At 57.6% G+C, this 20,478-nt stretch overlaps 1 protein-coding gene across 8 annotated transcripts in view; it reads left to right on the top strand.

Moving 5' to 3' along the window:
- ARVCF (ARVCF delta catenin family member) overlaps positions 1 to 20,478 on the top strand; it is a 43,635-nt gene that overhangs the window by 9,015 nt on the left and 14,142 nt on the right. For 3 of the 8 annotated variants that reach the window (XM_059676226.1, XM_059676222.1, XM_059676221.1), the window contains exon 1: positions 18,500 to 18,656. The exons of 1 other annotated variant lie outside the window; for it this stretch is intronic. In XM_059676226.1, coding sequence (XP_059532209.1) covers positions 18,636 to 18,656 — 21 coding nt within the window. In that variant the 5' untranslated portion in view covers positions 18,500 to 18,635. Of the gene's footprint in view, positions 1 to 15,052; positions 15,281 to 18,499; positions 18,657 to 18,897; positions 20,006 to 20,053; positions 20,299 to 20,478 lie in introns of those variants that run through there. 4 more of the 8 variants (XM_059676219.1, XM_059676220.1, XM_059676225.1 and 1 more) reach the window with 3 other exon arrangements.

Here is a 20,478-nt window from a genome sequence, read left to right as displayed (position 1 = left end):
GTTCCTTTGTGGACATCCAGGCTTTGAATGCTACGTGCTACCTGTGGCATGGGACAGCCCCAGAACCACCTGCAAGGAGGGGCATGGGTCTCCTGATGACAGTTTGTGGGCTTTCACATGTGGTGTCTCTTACCCAGGCAGGTTTGTCATACTGGGGGAGTGAACTGGCCTCTTTCTCAAGGGTCCTGAGCCTGGCATCCTCATGCCCGCAGTGGGTGGCCAGGGGCTCATGTGTCCTGTTTGTGTCTCAGCCTCATGGCTGGTAGGTGTGTGGTAGGTGGCCAATCTTCCTGCCACGCAAGGATCTTGCCTACATGGCTGGAAAGCCTGGTTCAGGCCGGCCAGCTGCCCTCTCACCTGTGGGCTGTCCTAAGCCAGGTATCTAGGGGCCTCTGTGATTGGACTCGTGGGTCATTCCCCAGGTGGGCTCTGTTAGAGTCGCCGAAGGAGGAGCACGTGAGGCCGAAAGTGGCAAAGAATTATAAATTTATTAGGTCATCTGGCGAGACCAGATAGGCTGAGCCCCAAAATGGTGCCTGCACCCAGGGAAGGGGAGTCAGATATTTTAAAGGGCTCTAGGTGGGCTTCTTCAGTGGGGAATTCTCTGGGTGGGTCTAGATCCTGGGCAAGTCTGGAGGGGAAAGTTACTGGTCTTAGCAAATGGAATGTGGTCTAAGCGAAAGGGAATGTCAGACCTAAAATTATTTAAAGGTCAGTTTCCCAGGGGAGGGGGCATCGATTCAATTATTTGATCAGACCTTACAGGCTCAGTGTGAGAAACAGGAGCTAACACCACAGCCCCAAGTCCCTTTCCACCCCCAGAACCCCTGCAATCTCAGGTGAGGCAGAAGGAAGGAACTTATGCGGCAGGATTGGGTTCAGACCCTGGCTCTGCTGGCCCCACAGGCCGCATGAAGGGCTCCGTGCCGACCACTGCAGTCGTGATGTGAGTGCCATGCCAGGTCTGGCTGCACCATCCCTCACTCCGGGTGAGTCACAGCCAGTGGCGTGGAGGGTGCAGTGGGGCCAGCTTAGTGAGGCCGGGCAGTCCCTGCCAGCCCTCAGTGGCTGTTGTGGTGTGTTTACCTCACTCCCCAGCCCCATCACTCTCCTCCCAGAGCATCCCCTGCCCCTCTGCTCTTCGGGGGCCTCTCACTGTCACTCTGTGCAGAGTCAGCTTAGGGCTCTTCCCTGGACTTGTTCTGCTTTGTCCCCCTTCTTGTACTGCCCTTGGGGGAGCTGCCCGAGAAGCCCCCGGACCATCAGGCTGCTGAGGGGCCTCCGTTCCCCCGGCCCTGGGTGCCCTGCCCAGCATGGCTCTCAGCTGGAGCACCGGGAGTCATCAGCTCTGTTTCTCTCGCCCACAGGGAAGGCATCTTGGTTGGGGAAGCCAGAGGCACCCCACCCCCATGGCGCATCTTGCCAGGTTGATGTTTGCAGTTGATGAGTTTGGTATTTCGAATATGCCTTTAGTTAAACTTTTTCTTTTCAAAATATTTCACTCTCCTGAAAACCTAATTAGGCCATTCATTCGTCTGAATGTACTTGCTGCTCTCTGCATTTTGTGAGATAATGAGGCTGTGGAGATGCTGCCAAACCCATCCTGGGGGTAGGGGAGGCTTTTGCTCTGCGCCCTGGAGGGAAAGGTGCCCCTGTGGCCTTTCCTGGCCTGTGGGATCTGGGCCCCAGATCAGGGATAGGGAGTTGGGGGGCACCAAGTGTATAGATGGGGAAACAGGTCTGGGCCACTGAAGAGTCTGGGATGGCAGAGGTGGAGGGGTCTCAGCCCCGGCGAGGCCCACCCTTCACAAATCATCTGTCACCTCTTGTCACACCCCCCTACCTCCCCATCACCTCCTGTCACCCCAGGCCCTGGGCCAAGGCCATGGCCTCAGTGATGCCACGGGGGTGCCTCCTAAATCCCTGGGCCAGGCTCCCCTGAGGGGCTGAAAGCCAGGGAGAGGCCACAGGACCAATCCACAGATGCTAAACAACAGTGGCACCAGAGCCTTTTTAATAAATTATAAACCAATATGTGCTTTTCTATAGAAAATGTAGAAAATAAACCAGAAAAGGGAAAAAAAATAATGGCTGTCACACCCCTGCATCCTGTCCCTGGCGGTCCTTCCTAGGCTCTTAGGGAGGTGGCTTCTGCATGTGCAAGTTTAAGCTGCTGGGCTTGGGACTCCCCTCCCCCTCACCAGCATCTTCTGTGTTGATGCTTTGCCAACACAAGAGAGTGGGTGCCCTTCACTGTGCTGGCCCTCCCACGCCTCTCCTCTGACCACCTGGCTATTTCCTGCCCGCTCCCCACCACAGCCTCAGGCCCAGCTGGGGCCTTGCCTCTTGGGCCTCCCAGCATGGGTGTGAGAGATTATGATGGGGAAACTGAGGCTCAACAAGCAGAGTGGTGGTGGGGGAGGGGAGTGGCTCCCAGGCCTGCCCAGACAAGTACATCTTCCATTTCCATCTTCTTGCTAACTGTGCTCTGGCCTTTGTTTCTGCAGAAACCTGTTGTTTGTGATGAGACTAATTTAGAATATTTGAATTTGAAGAAATAATTCCAAACGTTTATTTGCCAAAGCTTTGTAACAGGGGCATTAGTTAATTTTTAATTAAGCCTTTATGCTTGCAGACTTTGTCTTTGCAGAACCAGGACCTCCAGAGGTTTAGTGTTGCTGGGGGTGGAGGTGTGTGATGTCCCAGGGTGCAGTGCGGGGAAGGAGGCCATCTGTGACCTGTGACAAAGGCAGTAGCTGCATACCCTGGAGGAAACCTGGGCCCAGCATGCAGGCTGACATGTCCTCTTGCTCCTGGTTATCCTCCCCTACCCTGACCCAACCTGTTCTGCTCTGTTAGCTCAGACTCCTCCCTCTGTCCCCACCAACTGATGGGCCAGAGGATGAACCTAAGGCCAGATGCATGGAGTCTGAAGACAGCAGCCTTGGGCAGGGGGAGGGGGCTGGGTGGGACTGGAGGAGTGTCTGCCATCCCCTCCCCTGAAGCTGGTGGCGGGCTGCTTTGGCCAGGACAGGGGAAGCTCCTGAGCTGGGTCTGGTTCTCTTGCCCCAACACCCCCCATGAGATGCTTCCCCATCACCTTCAGGCTAAGCCATATCTGGTCCCTGCGATAGCACCAGCCTCACCCCTTGCCACACCCACCTTCAGCATCAGCAGGCTCTGCCTGGGCGAGGTCTCTGTGCCCACTCCCCCCTCGTGCCATTCTAGACACACAGGCACTCGCTTCAAGTCGGTGCCCTTCTGAGCCCCCAGGAGCCCCACGGCAGTCCATCTCCTGGCATTTCTCAGTTTCTTGCAAAAATTGGCCTCTGTGTACAGCACATGCTCTGACTCTTCAGGGCAGCCCAGGCATGGGAGTCACAGGGCTCTGTTCACTGGGCACTATACTCCAGCTGCTCATCCTTTCTTCCTTCATGTAGCAGGAATTAATTGAGCACCGCTGCATGCCAGGTGCTGTGCTGGTTGCCACTCAGCTCTGGCCTGTAATTCAGTAGAAGCTGAGGTGATGGCTGTCCCTGGCCACCTGCACCTTCAGTTCCATGTGAGGCAGCAGGGGAAAGGTTAGATTTGTTGTGTCTGTCTTGTCCACAGAGGCTTAAGAGCTGAGGGAGGCATCGCAGTAACTTCACATTGTGATCCTAGCTAGGGTCAGAGATTAATTTTCTCTTCCTTCAGTCCTGCTAGGTTCATAGGTTAATTTTCTCTATTAGAATTTTTTCCATTTCTGGCATATGAAAGGTAGTCAGTGAGAGATGCATCGGTTATTTCTATGAGAATCTTGGTTTGGGGACTTAGATGCCTGTGTGCTCATTTATTTTAGATTTATCCATATTATTTTTTAATTAAGAAAGTAATTAAGGCTATGAATTTACCTATGAGAACAGCATTAGCTATAACCCATATTTTTATTTCCGGCTTTATTGAGATGTAATTAACATACAATACTGTGTAAGTTTATGGTATATAATGTGACGATTTGATATATATATATATATATATATATATATATATATATTGAAATGTTTACAACAATAAGATTCATTAACCCATCCCTTCATCTCACATTATTATTATTGTTCTGTTATTGTTACAGTGAGAACATTAAAGTTCTTCTCTCATAGCAATTTTTAAGTACAGTAAGTCCTCACAACATTACTACTAAGTTTTTGGAACTGTGGCAAAATGACGTATCATGAAACCAATTTTACCACAGGTTAATTTATATAAACGAGTTAAGTTCCTATGGCATTTAATCAATGTTATAATGAAATGATGTTGAACAAAATGATGTTATTAAAGACCTGCTGTATATAATACAATGTTATTAACTGTAGTCATCATGCTGTATATTAGGTCCTCAGAATTTAGTCATCTTATAACTGACAGTTTGTACACTTTGACCAGCATCTCCCCATTTCCCCTCTGGCAGCCACCATTCTACCATTCATACATGTTTATGTATGACATGTGAATATATTTTTTCACTGTTTCTAAATAGTAAGCTCTGTATGCTTAAATCTTTTTTTTATTGATTGATTTTTTTTTTTAGTAGAGGAGAGAGAGAGAAAAACATTGATTTGTTCCACTTATTTAGGCATTTATTGGTTGCTTTTAAAATTTTTTTTTATTGATTTCAGAGCGGAAGGGAGAGGGAGAGAGAGATAGAAACATCAATGATGGGAGAGAATCATTGATTGGCTGCCTCCTGCAAGCCCCACACTGGGGATGGAGCCCACAGCCCAGGCATGTGCCCTCGACCAGAATCGAACCAGGGATCCTTCAGTCCGCAGGCTGACACTCTATCCACTGAGCCAAACCTGTGAGGGCTATTGGTTGCTTTTTGTATGTGCTCTGACCAGGAATCAAACTCGCAACCTTGGCATATCCGGACAACACTCTAACCAACTTACCTACCCAGCCAGGCCCTTCTTTTGGCTCTGAAAGCCATAGTCCAGGGTCCTGGTTTGCTGCCTCCCGGGAAAGATTGACCATGCGAACAGCAACGTGACTTTGGAAATCCAGGGACTTCACCCTGAAGTCTGCTTCCTGTGATCTCAGAGCTAGGTTAACCCTTTTAAAGATCTCGACTTAAGGAGGTGAAGTTTCCTGTTTGTTTTTAATAAGGCTGTCAGCTATTTTTTACCCAAAAAAGTGTCTGCCACGTGGGAGGTGATGAGTGGGCAGCGGATGCTGCAGCTGACATCCATGAATATCCGGACCATGTCCTGGGCTGTGGGCAGCCTGGTGGAGAACGTGAACCCAGACCTCAGTGTGGCCTGGGACGCCAGCCTAGGCAGGCCTCCTTCCCACACTGCAGAGTGGACACCACACGTTTAAGAAGTCTGAGGAAATATCAACCTAATGAGAGTGAATCGTGAAACCCAGGGCATAGACATATCCACAATTTTCTCAGCTTCGGCCTGGACAATGACAGCCCCGCGGGAGGCCAGTTTCTGACCTTTTCTTTGGGTCTCTTGTCTATTTTTTCTGCCTCAGAGAATCCCCGTTATGTCAAAACTTGGCCCAGGATTCGTTTTCCACATCTCCTGTCTTCCCTCTTTTATCAACTCTTTAATCATTTTCTGCTGGTTTGGAAGGACTGCCTCGAGTTTGCTTTCTGCTAACTCACTGTAACCTGGTTTTCTGCTCGGCCCTGCCTGCTGTTTGCTGCCTCTGCCATGTTTTCCTGTAAATCTCTACAGGAACCTCCTCATTTATGATTGTTCCTTTTCATTATGGTCTGTTCTCGGTGCATCAGTTCAACGCTGTCTTTCGCCATTTGAGAACACATGCCAGCTATTCCCTAATATCTGTGCTAATAATAAATGCACTAAACACATTTCAGCATAAGGCCCTCGGGTCTCCTAAGGGCACAAGGTCTGCCCGGGGTGTGAGGTGCTGCAGGAGGTCTGTGCATGCTGGGTGCTTCTGACCAGGGTCCGTGGCCCAGCCACCCCCATCTGTCACAGACAGACCTCAGTGTGGGCCTGAGGCTTGGGGATGCTTGCAGACTGTGTTGTCAGGAACAGGTCTGGCCTCTTGGTCGGGGGCAGCCTTGCCCGGTGTTCAGGACAGTAACAGGGTCTGCCCAGGACCGCTGATCCTCACCAGGAGCCACGATGGCTAAGGAGCCATAGTGTTACCTTCCCCTCCTCACAAGGACTGCCAGGGCACCTACCACCCATTTTTTTAAAATACATTTTTATTGATTTCAGAGAGGAAGGGAGAGGGAGAGAGAGATAGAAACATCAGTGATGAGAGAGAATCATTGATTGGCTGCCTCCTGCACGCCCCCCCCCCACTGGGGATCGAGCCCGCAACCCAGGCATGTGCCCTTGACTGGAACAGAACCTGGGACCTTTCAGTCCGCAGGCCAAAACTCTATCCACTGAGCCAAACTGGACAGGGCACCACCCATTTTCTGGTGGGGCAGGAGCAGCTCGAAAGGGCAGTTATGGCAAGCTCATTAGCAGCCACGCAGAGCAGATAGTATGCCTGCGTGTGTGTGCATGACTGTGTGGGTGGCTGCACGCAGGTGCTGCAGGTGAGTTTTAGGAAGTCCCAGAATACTCAGCAAGCCTCTGCAGTGTTTCTTCCTCCTTGTGGCCAGCCACAGACAAGCCTGGTTCCCAGCAGGCTCTTGTGGTATATTACATATGTGTGTGGGTTGGGGGGAGCCAGACAGGGACACTGCAGATCTTAAAGTCTGTGCTGGGTGGGGGTGGGGTGGAGCCCCCTGCCCAGTCCCACTGGGTTATTTGCATATGAAAAGCAGGACTTTGCTGTTGACTGGAGGCTGGTGGTGTCTGGACTTGTTGCCATGGGCACTCAACGCTTCAGAGCAGCAGAGCTGGTTCCCAGGAGGAGGGGAGTGGTTGGGAGCAGCAATGCTGGCATCCAGCTCGGTTTTTGGGAGGGAAGGGCTGTCCCTGGGGGCCCCTGCGAGGAGCCAGAGCTGGCCAGAGGCCACTTGGGACTGTGGGCAAGAGCGGACCAGAGGGGACCCGGCCCTCTGACGCAGCAGGCCAGGAGCAAGGCTGGGAGTGCTGGAACCTCCCTCCCCTCTTCCGATCCATCGAGAATCAGGCAGCCACGGCCACGGCCACTCTGCCTCTGCCACAGCAGCTGGAGGGTCCCTCTGACACCGGTGCTGCTTGTAGGCCCTGTCCCTCTCACTGGGCTGTGAGTGCCTGCAGGTGAAGCCACGTGGAGTCCCCCTGCCTGGGTCCCAGTGCTGTTTCCTGATGGGGGAGTGAGGGCCAATTTCCCACACATCTCACTCTTCCCAGAGTACCTGGGGACTCTGGGTGATTCAGCTGAGCCCCAGGCCCCATCTCCCCTTGGCTATGTTGGGGTCCCCTCCCCACCTCCCTCCCGCCCAGGGCCATGGGGAGGATTGACTGGGTATATTGCTGATGATGGTCCCCGCAGGCACATCCAGCTGCCTGAAGTGTCAGCAGCTGGCAGGAATGCTGAGAGAGCTGGCCGGGTGGGTGGAGCAGGGGCCAACGTCGGGGTGCAGGGGACGTTTGCTGACTTGCAGGGGCACTAATGTGTCAGGGCCGCCCTCCCTGGCATCTGTGTGGTTCTGCCCACAAAGGGAAGAATCTGTCGTGGGGCCATTACCGCCTCATGCTGGCCCCTGGGCCTGTGATCCCCCCACCCCAGGGGCTTAGTTAGCAAAGCTGCAGTGGGTCAGACTGAGGCCACTTGGGGAGGGCCAGCCCACAGGGGCCCAATGTGCAGGGGCACTGCCAAGTGCCTGGTCAGCAGCAGTCAGGGTGGGAGGACCCCGTGGGCTAGGATGGGGAGGGGCTTTATGGCTAGGACCACCTCCAGGGTGGAGGGGGGTCTGTTGGGGTGAGCCTCCCTGACTGTGGAGCTGGGGCACAGACAGGACAGACATGCTGGGGGGGGGGGGGGCGGGGACTCTGCATTTGGTCCCTGTCACTGTGCCCTGGACCTACGTTGCCCTCACAGTCCCATCTCCCCAACCCTGGAGCAAGCCAGGCCACAGTGAGCTTCCCTTGTCCAAGCCTGTCGCAAGGCTGTGGCTTCAGAAGTCTGCTCCAGGCCACACGGCTTGGCTGGCAGAATTCGCAGGGCGGGCAGGCAGAGATGGGGGCCTCTACAGTGGGGGAAGCCAGGCTAGAGAACCAAGGGACAGTGAACTGGGATGGACCAGACACTGTGGGCAGTCCCTTCAGCAGCCCTGGTCCCAGGCCTCCAATTATCAGCCAGCACCCAGGACTTCCGTGCCTGGTTTCCAGTGAGGTGGGAGCTCCCCTGCTGCCTGTGCCGTTTTCCATTTATCTAGGCAGAGTATGCTGCTTGTCAGAGGATGGCGGAGACAGTGGGAAGTCCCCCAGCCCCCAGCAGACAGCCACTTCCAGGTGCCCTGATGCTCATCCCAGGGACCCCTAACCCTCAAGCTCTCCTGTCCCAGCTTCCTTGGCTCTGTAATGGGGGGCAGGGGATTGAGGGACCCTGTCTCATCCCCCAGGGGCTGTAACCCCACCGCCCCTCAAAGAGGCTTTGTACCACCACAAAGAGGCTCTGTCCCTCCCGGAGAAGCCTGGGTGTTGCCATGGTGACAGAGGGGGCCTGGAAGAAGGGGGTCCACTGTGTGGGGGGAAAGAGGCATTCCAGGCAGAGGGCACCGGTGTGCACAGGCCAGTGGCTACTGTGGGTGATGGCTGCGCTGCCAGGCTTCAGCCCTCGGCCTGGCCTGACAGCTGCCCGGCTGTGCCAGGTGGGCCGTCAGAACATCTCATGGATCCCTTGTCCCCTCAGTAGAGGCTGGGCTCCCAAGCCCTGGTTGCTGTGGGGTCTGTCTGGGGTTGGTCCCAGCCTGGCTGTGAGCCTCAGTCCCTGTGATCACCCCACAGGTGCCTGGTGGGGGAGGCAAAGGTGGCAGAGGGCCAGCTGGATCCCACACAGTGGGGTACCTTGCGGTTCAACCCCTCCCTTATGCCTCAGATTCCCCTCTCATGCTGGAACTGGAGCGGGTGGGCTGCTGGTGCAGGTGGAGAGAGGACTGTGACTGCCAGCCCCCAGCCCTCTCTGCCTGGAGCCCCTGGCTCCCCAACCCTGGGGCCTTGGGGTGCCCTAGGGCTGGCTGTTGCAGGGACCACAGAGAAGGTGGGTCCTCACTGCCCATACCCGCACTTGGAACTTGAAAGGCTTAGCCCTCAGGCACATGCTGCAGCTGTAGTCTGGGTCAGGTGCAGGAGGGGCCGTGAGAGGGCTGCCCAGAATCCCAGCCTAGGACCTGGGGGACTGCTGTACATTTCCACACCACAAGTCCTCACAGAGAGGCGGGCCCCAGGGAACCAAGGAGACGTGAGGGGTGCCACAATGGCCACAGGGAACACAATCTGATCGGTCCCAGTGGGAATCTCAGGCCAGACCCTTCAGGGGCTCTGGCAGTGGCTCCCTGTGGCTCAGGCCTCCCTCCTGGAGGGGGGGGGGGGTAGGGGGGCAGCAGCTGGGATGCTCACCTGCCCCTGCCTGTATTGCTGTGTCTGACCTGCAATCACCTGGCCACTCCCCAGCCCCACCCCTGGCCCAGGCTCTCAGCTCCTCCGATCTCAGGTTCCCTGGGCCCCAGGAATGTCCCTGCCTGGATCTGACCCTGAACTTACAGCATCATGCACCCCTGCCCTGCCCCTGCCCAACACACACACACATACACACACACACAGCCCCAGTTCTTCTGGATCACCTGCCAAACGGCCCCCCTACCCGGGTGCTGACCAGTGCCTGACCCAGGGCGCCCCATAAGCACAGGGCAAGAACCCCTTGGGAAGAACACCCCCAGATTGTCTCCCCGCATGTAGGAGTTGTCTTCCATGTGATCATGGGAGGTGTACTGCTGGGGGTCCAGGTGGACAGATAGTCTTGGGGCAGGAGGAGGTCACCGAAGGGCCACCACCCCCTCCACCCTCACCCCCCATGGTGTATGGTCCAATTCAGTAGGAGCACCTCCTCTGCTGGGGAATCTAATTTCCGGGATGAATGCCAGATGGGCTCTGCCAGCTCCGTGAAAATCCTACTGCTTCCCTTGGGCAGACACTGCCCAGGACCCTGGGGAGCTCAGGTCCCCAGCTTCTTCACCCACTTGGCTGCCAGCTGGGGCGGATGTCTGTTTTTCCCAGTTCTTTCTTAGGGTCTGACGGTAGCAGAAGCTTGTGTTCCTTCCTAGAACATTGGCTCAGGACCAAGGGGCCTGGAGCTGCTGAGGCCAGAGACGAATTCCTTCCCGTCCTTTTTCTGTGGACGCGCTTAGGCACACAGCGGCTTCCGCTCTCATTGCATCTTCTCTCTCAGGCCACGGCCCTTGTTTATGACCTTTACCTACTTTGGGGTTTTGGTTTTTCTGTTGATTTATAAGAGCAATTTATAGACAAAGGAGATACTTTACCACAAGGACTTGATCCCAGTGTGTCGATTGGCTTTGGGTTATCTTTATGTCTTTTTCTCCTACTTTCCAGTGTGGAAAATTACAAATGCACAGAAGTAGAGAGACTAGTGTGACGCATCTCCGCGTACCCTCACCAGCTCCCACCGTGAAGGCACCGTCTAGAAGTAAAGTCATTGTCTTTCGTCTGTAACGTTCTCTACATGTGCTACTGTGAATGGTGTCGCTTTTAAAAACAACCTATAACCAAAATACAGGGCTTTTATTTTTGATGTACAGAAATGTCTCATTCTCCCAAAATTAAGCTGCTTTGTCTTTGCCTTGGCAGTTTCTTTAAGGTTGAGAACAGCCTCTTCCAGCCCAGGCAGCCCAGGCCCTGCACTGACTATGAGTGACCCAGTGGTCCTGGCTGGGATGGATGGACGGACAGACGAGGACTCACCCCTTGCGAACCCCATGCCCCGGCCTCCTGTTCCAACCTTGTCCCCAGCCTTGGCACAGGGTGCGTCCCTGTGGGCTGATCGGAAGCTATCCCTGTGGCTGTGACCACAGCAGGGGGTGACGGTAAAGGTGGGCCCCCACAAGGCCAGAGGTGTAGGGAGCAATCTCCCTGCTAGCAGTGCTGAGGGGACATGGGGCCCCCTGGCAGAGAGAGCTCCGGCACCACCAGACCTGGGTTCTGCTCTTCTGCTCCTGCTAGCACCCTTCCTCCCCATCCAGATGGGTGGGGAGTGGGGTGGGGAAGGAGGTTCAACCGGTGTTGAGTCCCCTCTCTCCGCTCACGGGGGACAGGGACAGCTGGCGGTAGACCAACAGATGGCGGGTGAGAGGTCAGGATCGGAGCCCAAGCCTCCTGCCTGCCTCCCCCTGCTGGCCTGACCCTTAGGAAATTCCTCTAATTCCTCAACCCAGATTGGACTCAGGCCCCATAATTTGATTTTCTGGAGCAGGGTTTGGCTGTACTCCCTGTGAGCAGGAATGTCTGGGTCAGCAGGAAGACGGCAAATGTGGGCTTAGGCCCTGACCGGTGGTGCTCAGTGGTTAGAGCGTTGGCCTGTGCACCAAAAGGTCGGGGGTTCAATTCCCGGTCAAGGTCACGTATCTGGGTTGTGGTTCGCACGCACCCAACCTCCAGTTGGGAGGCAACTAATCGATGTGTCTCTCCCACATTGTCTCTCTTTCTCTCCCACTCCCTCCCTCCTTCTTCCTCCTTCCTATCCTCCCTCCCCCCTCCCTCTCTCCCCCTAACCCTTCCAGTTTCTCTAAAAAAGCAATGGGAAAAAAAAGTCCTCTGGTGAGGATTAACAACAACAACAAAAATGTGGGCTTAGGTTTTGGGGGAAGGTTCAGCATCTCCCCCCAGTTCCTCTGATGGTGCCTTCTGTTTCCTGATGGAGTGCAGTGTCTACAGTTGCGCCCCAGAAGGTTTGGGGACAAGGCCCCTCCTCCCAGCGGTGTTTCAGAGCCTCATTCTTGCCCACCTGCCCACTCATTCATCTGCCCAACTGTCCATTTACTCATGCCTCCAGCCAGCCTCCACCCATCCTTTTACCCACTCACCAACTGCCCATGTAGCCACCCACCCACCCATCCACTCATCTACCCCCATCCTCTCATACAATGACCTACTTATTCTGCAATCCACCCATCCGTTTACTTGTTCATTCATTTCCCCTTCCATCCAGCCTCTGTACTTCCATCCCTCCACCCACCCACCAGTCCATTCACCTGGGATCACTCCTGGGTGTCCAAGCCTGGACAGGCTTTCCCCAGTCGAGCACCTCCACTCCTGCCCTGAGACAGGCAAGCCTGTCTCTGGACGGCCTGTTTGTTCCTGTCTTCTTGCTACATCACCTCCATGGGCAGGCGGGCGTGTGTGGTGAAAAGACACATGCAAAGGTGGTGCCTGGGGTCAGGGTGGGGATCATGATAGGTCTGCCCTGCAGGTAGTGCAGGGCCCTTCCCAGGTGAATGGCTGTGATGATGTCAGTCAGTGTGGCACCTCCCTGCCTGCCTCCAGAGCCTCCCGGGTCCCTGCAGGAGTGAGTCTAGTGACTACCACTACCGAGGATCGGAGCTCCAACCTAGGGCCAGTTGGGAAAACAGCTGGGAAAGTCTCATGGTTGATGTTAAACATTCATGCCCATTTTGCCTTTCATGTCATTACATATTTATTGTTTTAATATAAAAATAGCACTTTGAGTTACCATCAGAAAAGCCACCCCTGGGGTGCTAGCCTGGGTCACCTGTGCCCACCTGGGACTTAGGGAAGCTACCATGTCAGGAGAGTGGGCCTGTGTCTTCCCCGCTTCCTAGATGTCCCCAGCCAGCAGTCTGCCTCCTGCACATGCCAGGGCTGCTCTTGGGGCCACCAAGGTGACAAGGCTGCAGCCTGCAAGGTTCAGTGCCCTCTCTCACAGGCAGACAGAGGGGTGTACCCTCAGACTGGAGCAGGGGGCATGGGCCCCAGACCTGGGGTCTCTGTTCTCCAGTAGGCAGCTGTGGGGCATTCTACCCTCAAGCTGGCTGGCATTTGGGAGTGTCACCTGGGAGACGCACAGCCATTTAGCTCCAACTGAGAGAACTGGGTAATGGAAAGGTCAGTGTGGGGTTTGGCCACCTTCTCACTATAGGCTCAGAATTCTGGGCCTCTGGCCAGCTCCCAGCCAGAGCAAGCGGGCCCCCTTCAGAGCTGGGGCCTGCCGGAGGGCTCAGGGCAGGGAAGCTGGAGGCTAAGGCTGCCCCTCGCCTGCTGTCCCAGGGTCTGGGGGGAGGGGAAGCCTGAGGTTAGGCAAGAACCCATGTCTCTGCACGAGGAGGTAGGGAAGCCACCTCCTGGCCGTCCCATAGGTCCTGATCATCCCCTCCCAGACACACCTTGCCCTCCTATGTGTGGCCCTGGTCTCAGCTGTGCTGCCTGGGCATGAGGCTCAGCTGAGGCCGCCCAGCTACAATCAAGGCTGGCTGCAGGCTGACCTACTTTGACCTCCATCCTGCCTTGTGCTGCCCTCGAGGGAGAAAGTACCCATAACACCCACCTGGGCAGCCAGGTTTAGTTGATCTGTGCACAGGGCCTGGTGGCCACCGTATGTAGGTGTGTCTGTGACCCCTGCACAGGGGGCTGTGTCCATGCCGGGCTGTTTGTCCCTTATCCCCTGCTGACCCACTGTACCCCCACCTCCCTGTGAGTGCCAGGACCTCTCCCTGCAGGAGTTCAGTTCATTCTTCCGCCTGTGCTGACCTCATCACCCCTCCTCCAGGTCACACTGACAGTTTATTTGTGTGACTGGTTCTGGGGAAATGAGAAGCAGCTTCTGGGACCTATGCTGGCCTCTTTTCCTCTCTGGGCCTCAGTTTCCTCAGTTGTCGCAGTGGACTGGACTCTGCGGTGTCCTTTAAACTGGAGGTGCACCCACACCCCCACAGTGTCCCTGGCCCAGCCAGCATCAGGGGGGCAAGCCTAGCACTGACCTTCCTCTCAGGGCTCTGCCCCTGCAGCTGGACCTTCTCACGTGCTGCCCACTGTGCTGTCTCTAAGCTCAGGCCCTACATGAGTGGAGGCAGCCTCAGTGGCCTGTGCGGGTCGGATCAGGAGGATGCCCTGAGCAGCACTGGCTCCATGGGGCACGCTAAGTGCCTGGCAGTGTGGCCACATGGCCTGCACCCCATGCACTCCTATGCGGCTGGGTGTGAACTCCAAATGCTCCTCTTGCGTCTTTTTGCCCATGGAAAGCAAACACACTGAGCAGCCAGGGAGCAAGCGGTGAGGAACAGCGCTGGCTTGTGATTGCAGCTGCCAAGCTCTGCCACTCTCTCCCCATTCCCTGGGACCTGTAGGGGAAGCACTGGACCCGGACCCAGGCAGGCCTGGCTCTCCTGGCACACTGGGTCTGGGTAGCCTGGGCCCCCTACCCTCAACCTCCTCTGGATCCAGTATTCATGGGCCACTTTCAGGCACAGAATCACAACCACACTGTCTGTACTCAGCCTTCACTCGGCTGGGTGGGTAGACATCACCCTGCTCCATCCAGTGTAGCTGTGACTGGAGGCCAGACCGCTGGTCTGAAGGCCAGTGTCACCCCTGTGCCTGCCTAGGTGTCCCGGGAGCACCTGGTGGCTGGGGAGTGACACCCGATGTCCTGCTCACTGGTCCATTGGCTCTGCCACACGAGCTGTGTGGCTATGGACAGGTCCCCCAACCTCTCTGGGCCCCAGCATTCACCTCAGTGAGAGGAGCCTAGGCTGGCCCCATAAGATGGGGTGAGTTGGCATGTGCTGTGGGCAGCAGAGGGCCTGGGAGGTCTGAGTGCTGGTCACACCAAGCTCTTCTGGCCCTTCCTTCCCAGTGTGCTCTAGGACCCCCATAGTCCATGGTTCTGCTGCGCCTGCCGGGGAGCAGAGCCCCACACCCCACAGGGAAGGAGCCGGCTGCTTCCGGCCAGCCTCAGATTCATGGCTTTTAATTTAGAATTTAATCAATGTGGCTTCTCTCTTGAGGGCTGGATGCTCCAGTGTGGGGGTGAGTTGTGTGATTTGTGAGTGGGGCAGGCAGGGGGCCCATGGTGCCCTCTGCCTTGGCCCTACCTTGACCTTGCTCTGCTTTGCCTGCAGCCAGCAGGCATCCTGATCATGGAGGACTGCAACGTGCACTCGGCTGCCAGCATCCTGGCCTCGGTGAAGGAGCAGGAGGCTCGCTTTGAGCGGCTGACACGGGCACTAGAGCAGGAACGGCGCCATGTTGCCTTGCAGCTGGAGCGTGCCCAGCAGCCTGGTGTGGGCAGTGGTGGCGTGGGCAGTGGGCAACCCCTGCCGATGGCCTGGCAACAGCTGGTCTTGCAGGTAACAGCCAGTGACTCAGGAAGGGTAAAATGGTCAAGTGGGAAACAATCAAGGGGCCCTGGTGGGCCACATGCCAGCATGCATTGGCTTATTGCAAGACCTCTTGGGGTCTCTGGGGGACAGGAGAAAAGTGGGATCCCCAAGGGACTAGAACTCCCAGGTGGGTGTGCAGGGCACCATGCGATAAATGGGCAGAACACAACCTGACCCTCAGAACAGCACCCTCCACTTGAGTGAGCCCCCAGAGCCCAGGCAGCTGAACAGGGTCTATTCTGGGCACCCCAGTGGTCAGCATGGTGACACGGAGGGTTTTGCCAGCCCTGGAGTCTCCCTGCCATGGTGTTCTTCATAGCATGCATCGGTGGGTCAGCCCCAGGGGAAGGCTCCAGCAAGGCCTTGGGCTCCGCCTGCCGCCCAGAGGATAACCTGGGGGTTCAGTGTCTCCACTGGCCGTTACCCTCAGACTGGTATCTGGCCCCTGATCAGCCCCCAGGAGGTGTGGAACCCTGTCTGCCTTGTGGCCAGACCCTGATAACTCTGCCGTTAGAGCTTCATGGTTAGGAGTCAGGCCGCCTGGACTCCTCCCGCCACCCACTGTGCCCCAGTGCCTAACCTGCAGACTAGTTACCAAAGCACCTTGCTCACGGGATGGTAGGGGCAGGACAAAGAAAAGTGAGAGTCCTGGAGTTTGGCAAGATTATTTTGGTTCCCATTATTAACTGAGGCATGGGGTGGGGGACAGGCAGGGTGGAGATATCCTGTGAACTTAGGGAGAGCTGGGAGTAGGGCCCCTGTGTGGGGATCGCACCCTGCAGGCCTCCCACTGTGCCCCCTCCTCACCACCAGGCTCAGTGGCCTCGGGGGGGCAGAGGCCTGAATGTTCCCCTGGGTTCCTCGCAGTGACCCTGGAGGCCCTCCCCGTGGGCTCGTCAGTTTCCTTGGCAGGACAGCAGGGTTGCTCTCCTAAACTTGGTAGCCGGAGCCCCTCCTGATGTTTCCCCAAGCACATGCACAGCCTCCCTTATCTGGTCCTGCTGAGTCCTCCAAAGGTGAAGCCTGTACCCCCAAACTCAAGGAGGGGCAGAATAGCCTAGCTGGGCCACATGGGGATACAACAGCCAATGACCCCAAGGCTGCTCCTCAGGCGCCAGGAGCTCTATCCAGCCCTCCCAGGCCGGAAAAGGCTCGGGCCTTCAGCCCAGAGGGCACTGACAAGGGTTGATGCCCCCGAAGGAAGAGGGAAGATGTTCCCATGGCCTGGAGCTGCCCTGGCTTCCCGAGGGGGGTGCAGGGGAGACCTCAGGCCACCATCCCTCTCTGCCCACCACCCCTCCCTAGGCTGCCCTCAATTTTTTCTCTCTTGGGAGGATATGGTTTTCTCAGGCTGAGATGGGAGAGAGTGTGTTCCCAGGGCGGTGGCTAGACTGGCAGGGCTGAGGGGGTTGCTGGGGGAGGTGGGACCACGTCTGGCTGTCCAGTCCTAGCAACCTCAATGCCAAACCTGCTTTCCAGATCCATCTCAGCATGAGGGGGCCTAGTGACCTACCTGCTGAGCCACAGAGCTACCAGGAGCTGGTCCTCAGGGTCAGAGCTGGGCTCTGCATACCTTGGGAGCAGGTAGCTGGGCCAGGGGGCTGAGAGGCCAGGGGCTACCCCCACCCCTAGACTGTGTCACAGTCCTGGTTGCCTGCCCTTCATCCTCCAGCAGGAAGAGTCCCCTCCTCCAGACACCTGGCTGGAGCAGGGCTGGCCCTCACCAGTGTGTGTGTGTGTGTGTGTGTGTGTGTGTGTGTGTGTGTGTGTAGGGGGGTGGAGGGGGGACGGTCATCACTCGGGACCTACCCAGCTTCAGGCTGGGGCACTAGCAGCTGGTGTGATTTGGGAGAAGAGAGAAATGAACCCAATGTAAGCATCCAGGCCAAGTGACCTTAGGGCAGTGGTCCATCCTCTTGCTTCTGCCCCAGCCCTCTTGCTTCTGCTCCACCTAGGGCTGCCATGGATTGATGATATAGGGGCCAGTGGTCAGGTCAACTCACCCCTGTGCCAGTGGTAAAACTGCGGCTCAGAGGGACAGGCAGTGGACACCCAGAGTGCTCGCGCATGCTGGCTGCATGGTCTATGCACATGGCATGTTGTGGAAGAAAAGAGGCCCTGTGGTGGCTCTAAGTGGTGCCTGTGGAAAAACAGGTAGGAGACGGGAGGCCCGGCCTCCTCTCTTTTCTGACACACTGACTCTCCCTGGGCTGGCCCAGCTCTGTGCCTCCCAGAGTCTAGTTAGGTTACCTTGATTATAATGCAAGAGCCACTGGCTTGTTTTTGTGGGAAAGGACCCAAGAGGTGGCCCAGCCCAGCCCAGCCCAGCCCTTCTCTTGTCTACATTTCTTTCCAACAGAGCCAGACTCCCCAGGGTGTGGCTGCACCTTCTCACCAGGCTTCTGGGAGGAGGGTGGGGGGGGGGTGGGGGGGTGTATCCTGATTAACTCACAACTCTGAACGCCCCCCCCCCCCCCACTTCCAGTAGATCAAATACATGGACGGGAGAGGGTCTGAGGCAACTCAGCCTCAAAAGCTTTCATCCAGGGTCACCCAACAGTTGCCCCTCCTTAGAGGGTGGAGAGATCCTGGGCCTGGGCCTTGAGGGAGAAAACCCAAGACAAAGTGGGTCAGTGCAGGTCCCTTTGCCAGGTCACGGTTGAGCTCTGTGGGGACACTTACTTGGGAGGAGGCCTTTGGGGATGGGCAGTGGGCCTGGAGCGGGGTCTGAGAGACCTCTCCAGCACTGTCAGGTTAGGAACTACTGTCTTATCGGCCCGCATTTCACAGCAAGGGGAAACCGAGTCGCAGCCAGCATGAGCAGTCCTGCAGGTGAGAGTGGCCTTGCCCTCTGTCCATAGCCACTGGACCCTGCACTGCCAGAATGTTTCCTCAACTCTACAGGGGGGGACGTGTGAGCTTTTTTAATGGGGACAGACCTAAGCCCGGGAAGAGGGACTGGGCTCATCTCGGGGCAGGAAAAAGATCACCTTCGCGGGGAAGTGGGGTACGGGGAGGGATGAGGAGCCCAGACCCGCTGCAGGGGAGACCGCCGCCCCCCCCCCCGCCCCCCTCCCCCGGCCCTCCCCCTCCCCCCCCTCGCCTCGCCCAGGCTGCAGAGCCCCGCCCCACCCACCGGTCCCCGCCCCGCCCCGCCTGGGCGCGGCCCCGCCCGATTGGCTGCTCGCCGTGACCGCCGCCAGGTCCGCCCCCGCGGGGAGCGAGTCCGCGGAGCCCGAGCACCAGCGACCGAGGCTTCGGAGCCGAGCCCGGACCAGCCGCTGCTGCCCCACCTCCGGCCCGCGCCTCCCGAGCCGGCCCAATGCCGGCCGAACTCAGACAGGTTGGAGGGAACTTGGTCCCGGGACCAGCGGCGGAGGGCGGGGCGCCGGCCTTCCCGGGAGGACCCGCTTTTGTCTCTCGAAGCCGGCGGCCGGAGGCGGCTATTGTCTGTGCTCCGGGCCGGCGCATCTGGCCCGGGCGGGGCGGCGGAGTGGGCGCGCCTGCGGTGGCTCTGCCTGGCGCGGGGTCTCCGGGGGCCGGGCGGGGTGGGGGGAGCCCGGGCGGTGCGACCCTGAGCGGGGAGCGGGGCCGGGACTCGGGGGGTGCACCCCGGGCCAGCGCCCAGGACAGGTGCCGACGACAGGGGCGGAGGGCGAAGGCTTCGGGAGCAGCTCCTGTGCCAGAGGGATGCCGAGTCCGGAGGGGGAAGCCCAGCCAGGCCTCCTGTTCGCTCCTCTCCTCCCTTCCCCTCCGTCGCCCCAGCGCGGGTTCAGGCTCCGGGGAGCTGCGAAGGAGATTCCGGAGGGAGATTTCAGGGAAGCCCTGTCTGCGGCGGCAGCGCACGTGAGGGGAGGGGTGGGGACGGCCCTGCCCACGTGCAGAGGCGGGTGGGGTCTCCGAGGAAAACCGGGGCTGTCTGCCTTCCAGCGCCGGGTCTGGGGGAGGCCTGTGTGCAGCCGGCACTCTCGCCCAGAGTGGGCGGGGTCCAGTAATAGGCCCAGAAGCAGGCTGGGTGGAGGACAACCGCAGGGACCCCTTGTGCTGTCTCCCACACAGCTGCCTCCGGGGACAGCCAGCCAGTCTTGGCCTCCGGTGGATCCCTGATGTGGTCCCCAGGGTCTGGCCACTGACTACCCCAGAGATGAGGTGGTCATGGGAGGAGCTGGGGAATTTGGGCCACAGCGTGGCCAATGGATGTGGGCTGGGTTTGGGGAAGTTGGGATGAGTGACAGCCAGCAGCTCTGCTTTCTGTGCCCCACAATCCTGCTCCCCCAGCCTGCTGGGCACCCACTACCTCTTGGCCTCTCTGCCAGTCAGCGTGAGGCTGTGCCCAGGCAGGAGGACTGCTGCTGTGGAGGACTGACCTCCAGTCCGCCAGGGCTGGGCAGAGGCCATGGGCACCAAGGGAGAGAGTGTCTCTGGTGGCTAAGGGTTTGCTCCCTGATGAGAGAGGCCAGCCTGGCTTATCGTTGAGTCCAGCTGGGATGGCCCTGCTGGTGGGAGGGGGCTGTCACTCCTCCACCCCTCTGTTCATTCAGCAGCATCCATCTTACACCCTCTGGGGGCCTGGCCCTGGGGGGGTATGGGAGGCAGGTGTGGGATCCGTGGACAGAGTGGGACACCTGCCCCTTGGTTCATTATTCATGAAACAGACCACGGGTGCTCATCTGACAAGTGCAGGTGGTGCAGGTAGATCCATGCCTCTGGGACCCCAGTCCAGCCTGCCCCCTCCCCCCCATTACAACCTGGCTTGTTTCCTCTGTCCCCTCCCTCAGCCATTCCCAATGCACCCCAGAAGCTATTGTGAACTTTTGCCCAGGTGGTGACCCCTCTGCATTGTCCCACATCTGGCCACAAAGGTGGACTGACACTATCTCCGCCTGTCCCACACAGCCTTGACAGCACGGGTCCTTCCTGTTTCTCTGTGAACGGGCCCAGGGCCCTCACGGTGTGCTCAGCTCTGTGCCTCTAGGCATCCCCTTGTGAGCATTACCTTTCTGGGGAACTCCAGCCCCCACTTGGAGACCTGGGCCAACCCCTTCCCCATAAGTTCAAGGGAGCTCATGGGAAACCCCAGGTTTGGGCAACGGCCCCTCTCTGGGCCAGAGCTCATGGGCCATGGACCAGGTGGACCATGGATAGGTGTATCACAGGGAGGATTT

This window comes from Myotis daubentonii, chromosome 19 (assembly GCF_963259705.1).
Source record: "Myotis daubentonii chromosome 19, mMyoDau2.1, whole genome shotgun sequence".
Taxonomy (NCBI): domain Eukaryota; kingdom Metazoa; phylum Chordata; class Mammalia; order Chiroptera; family Vespertilionidae; genus Myotis; species Myotis daubentonii.
Note: the sequence above shows the minus strand (reverse complement) of the source record. Positions and strands in the feature narration are given on the sequence as shown.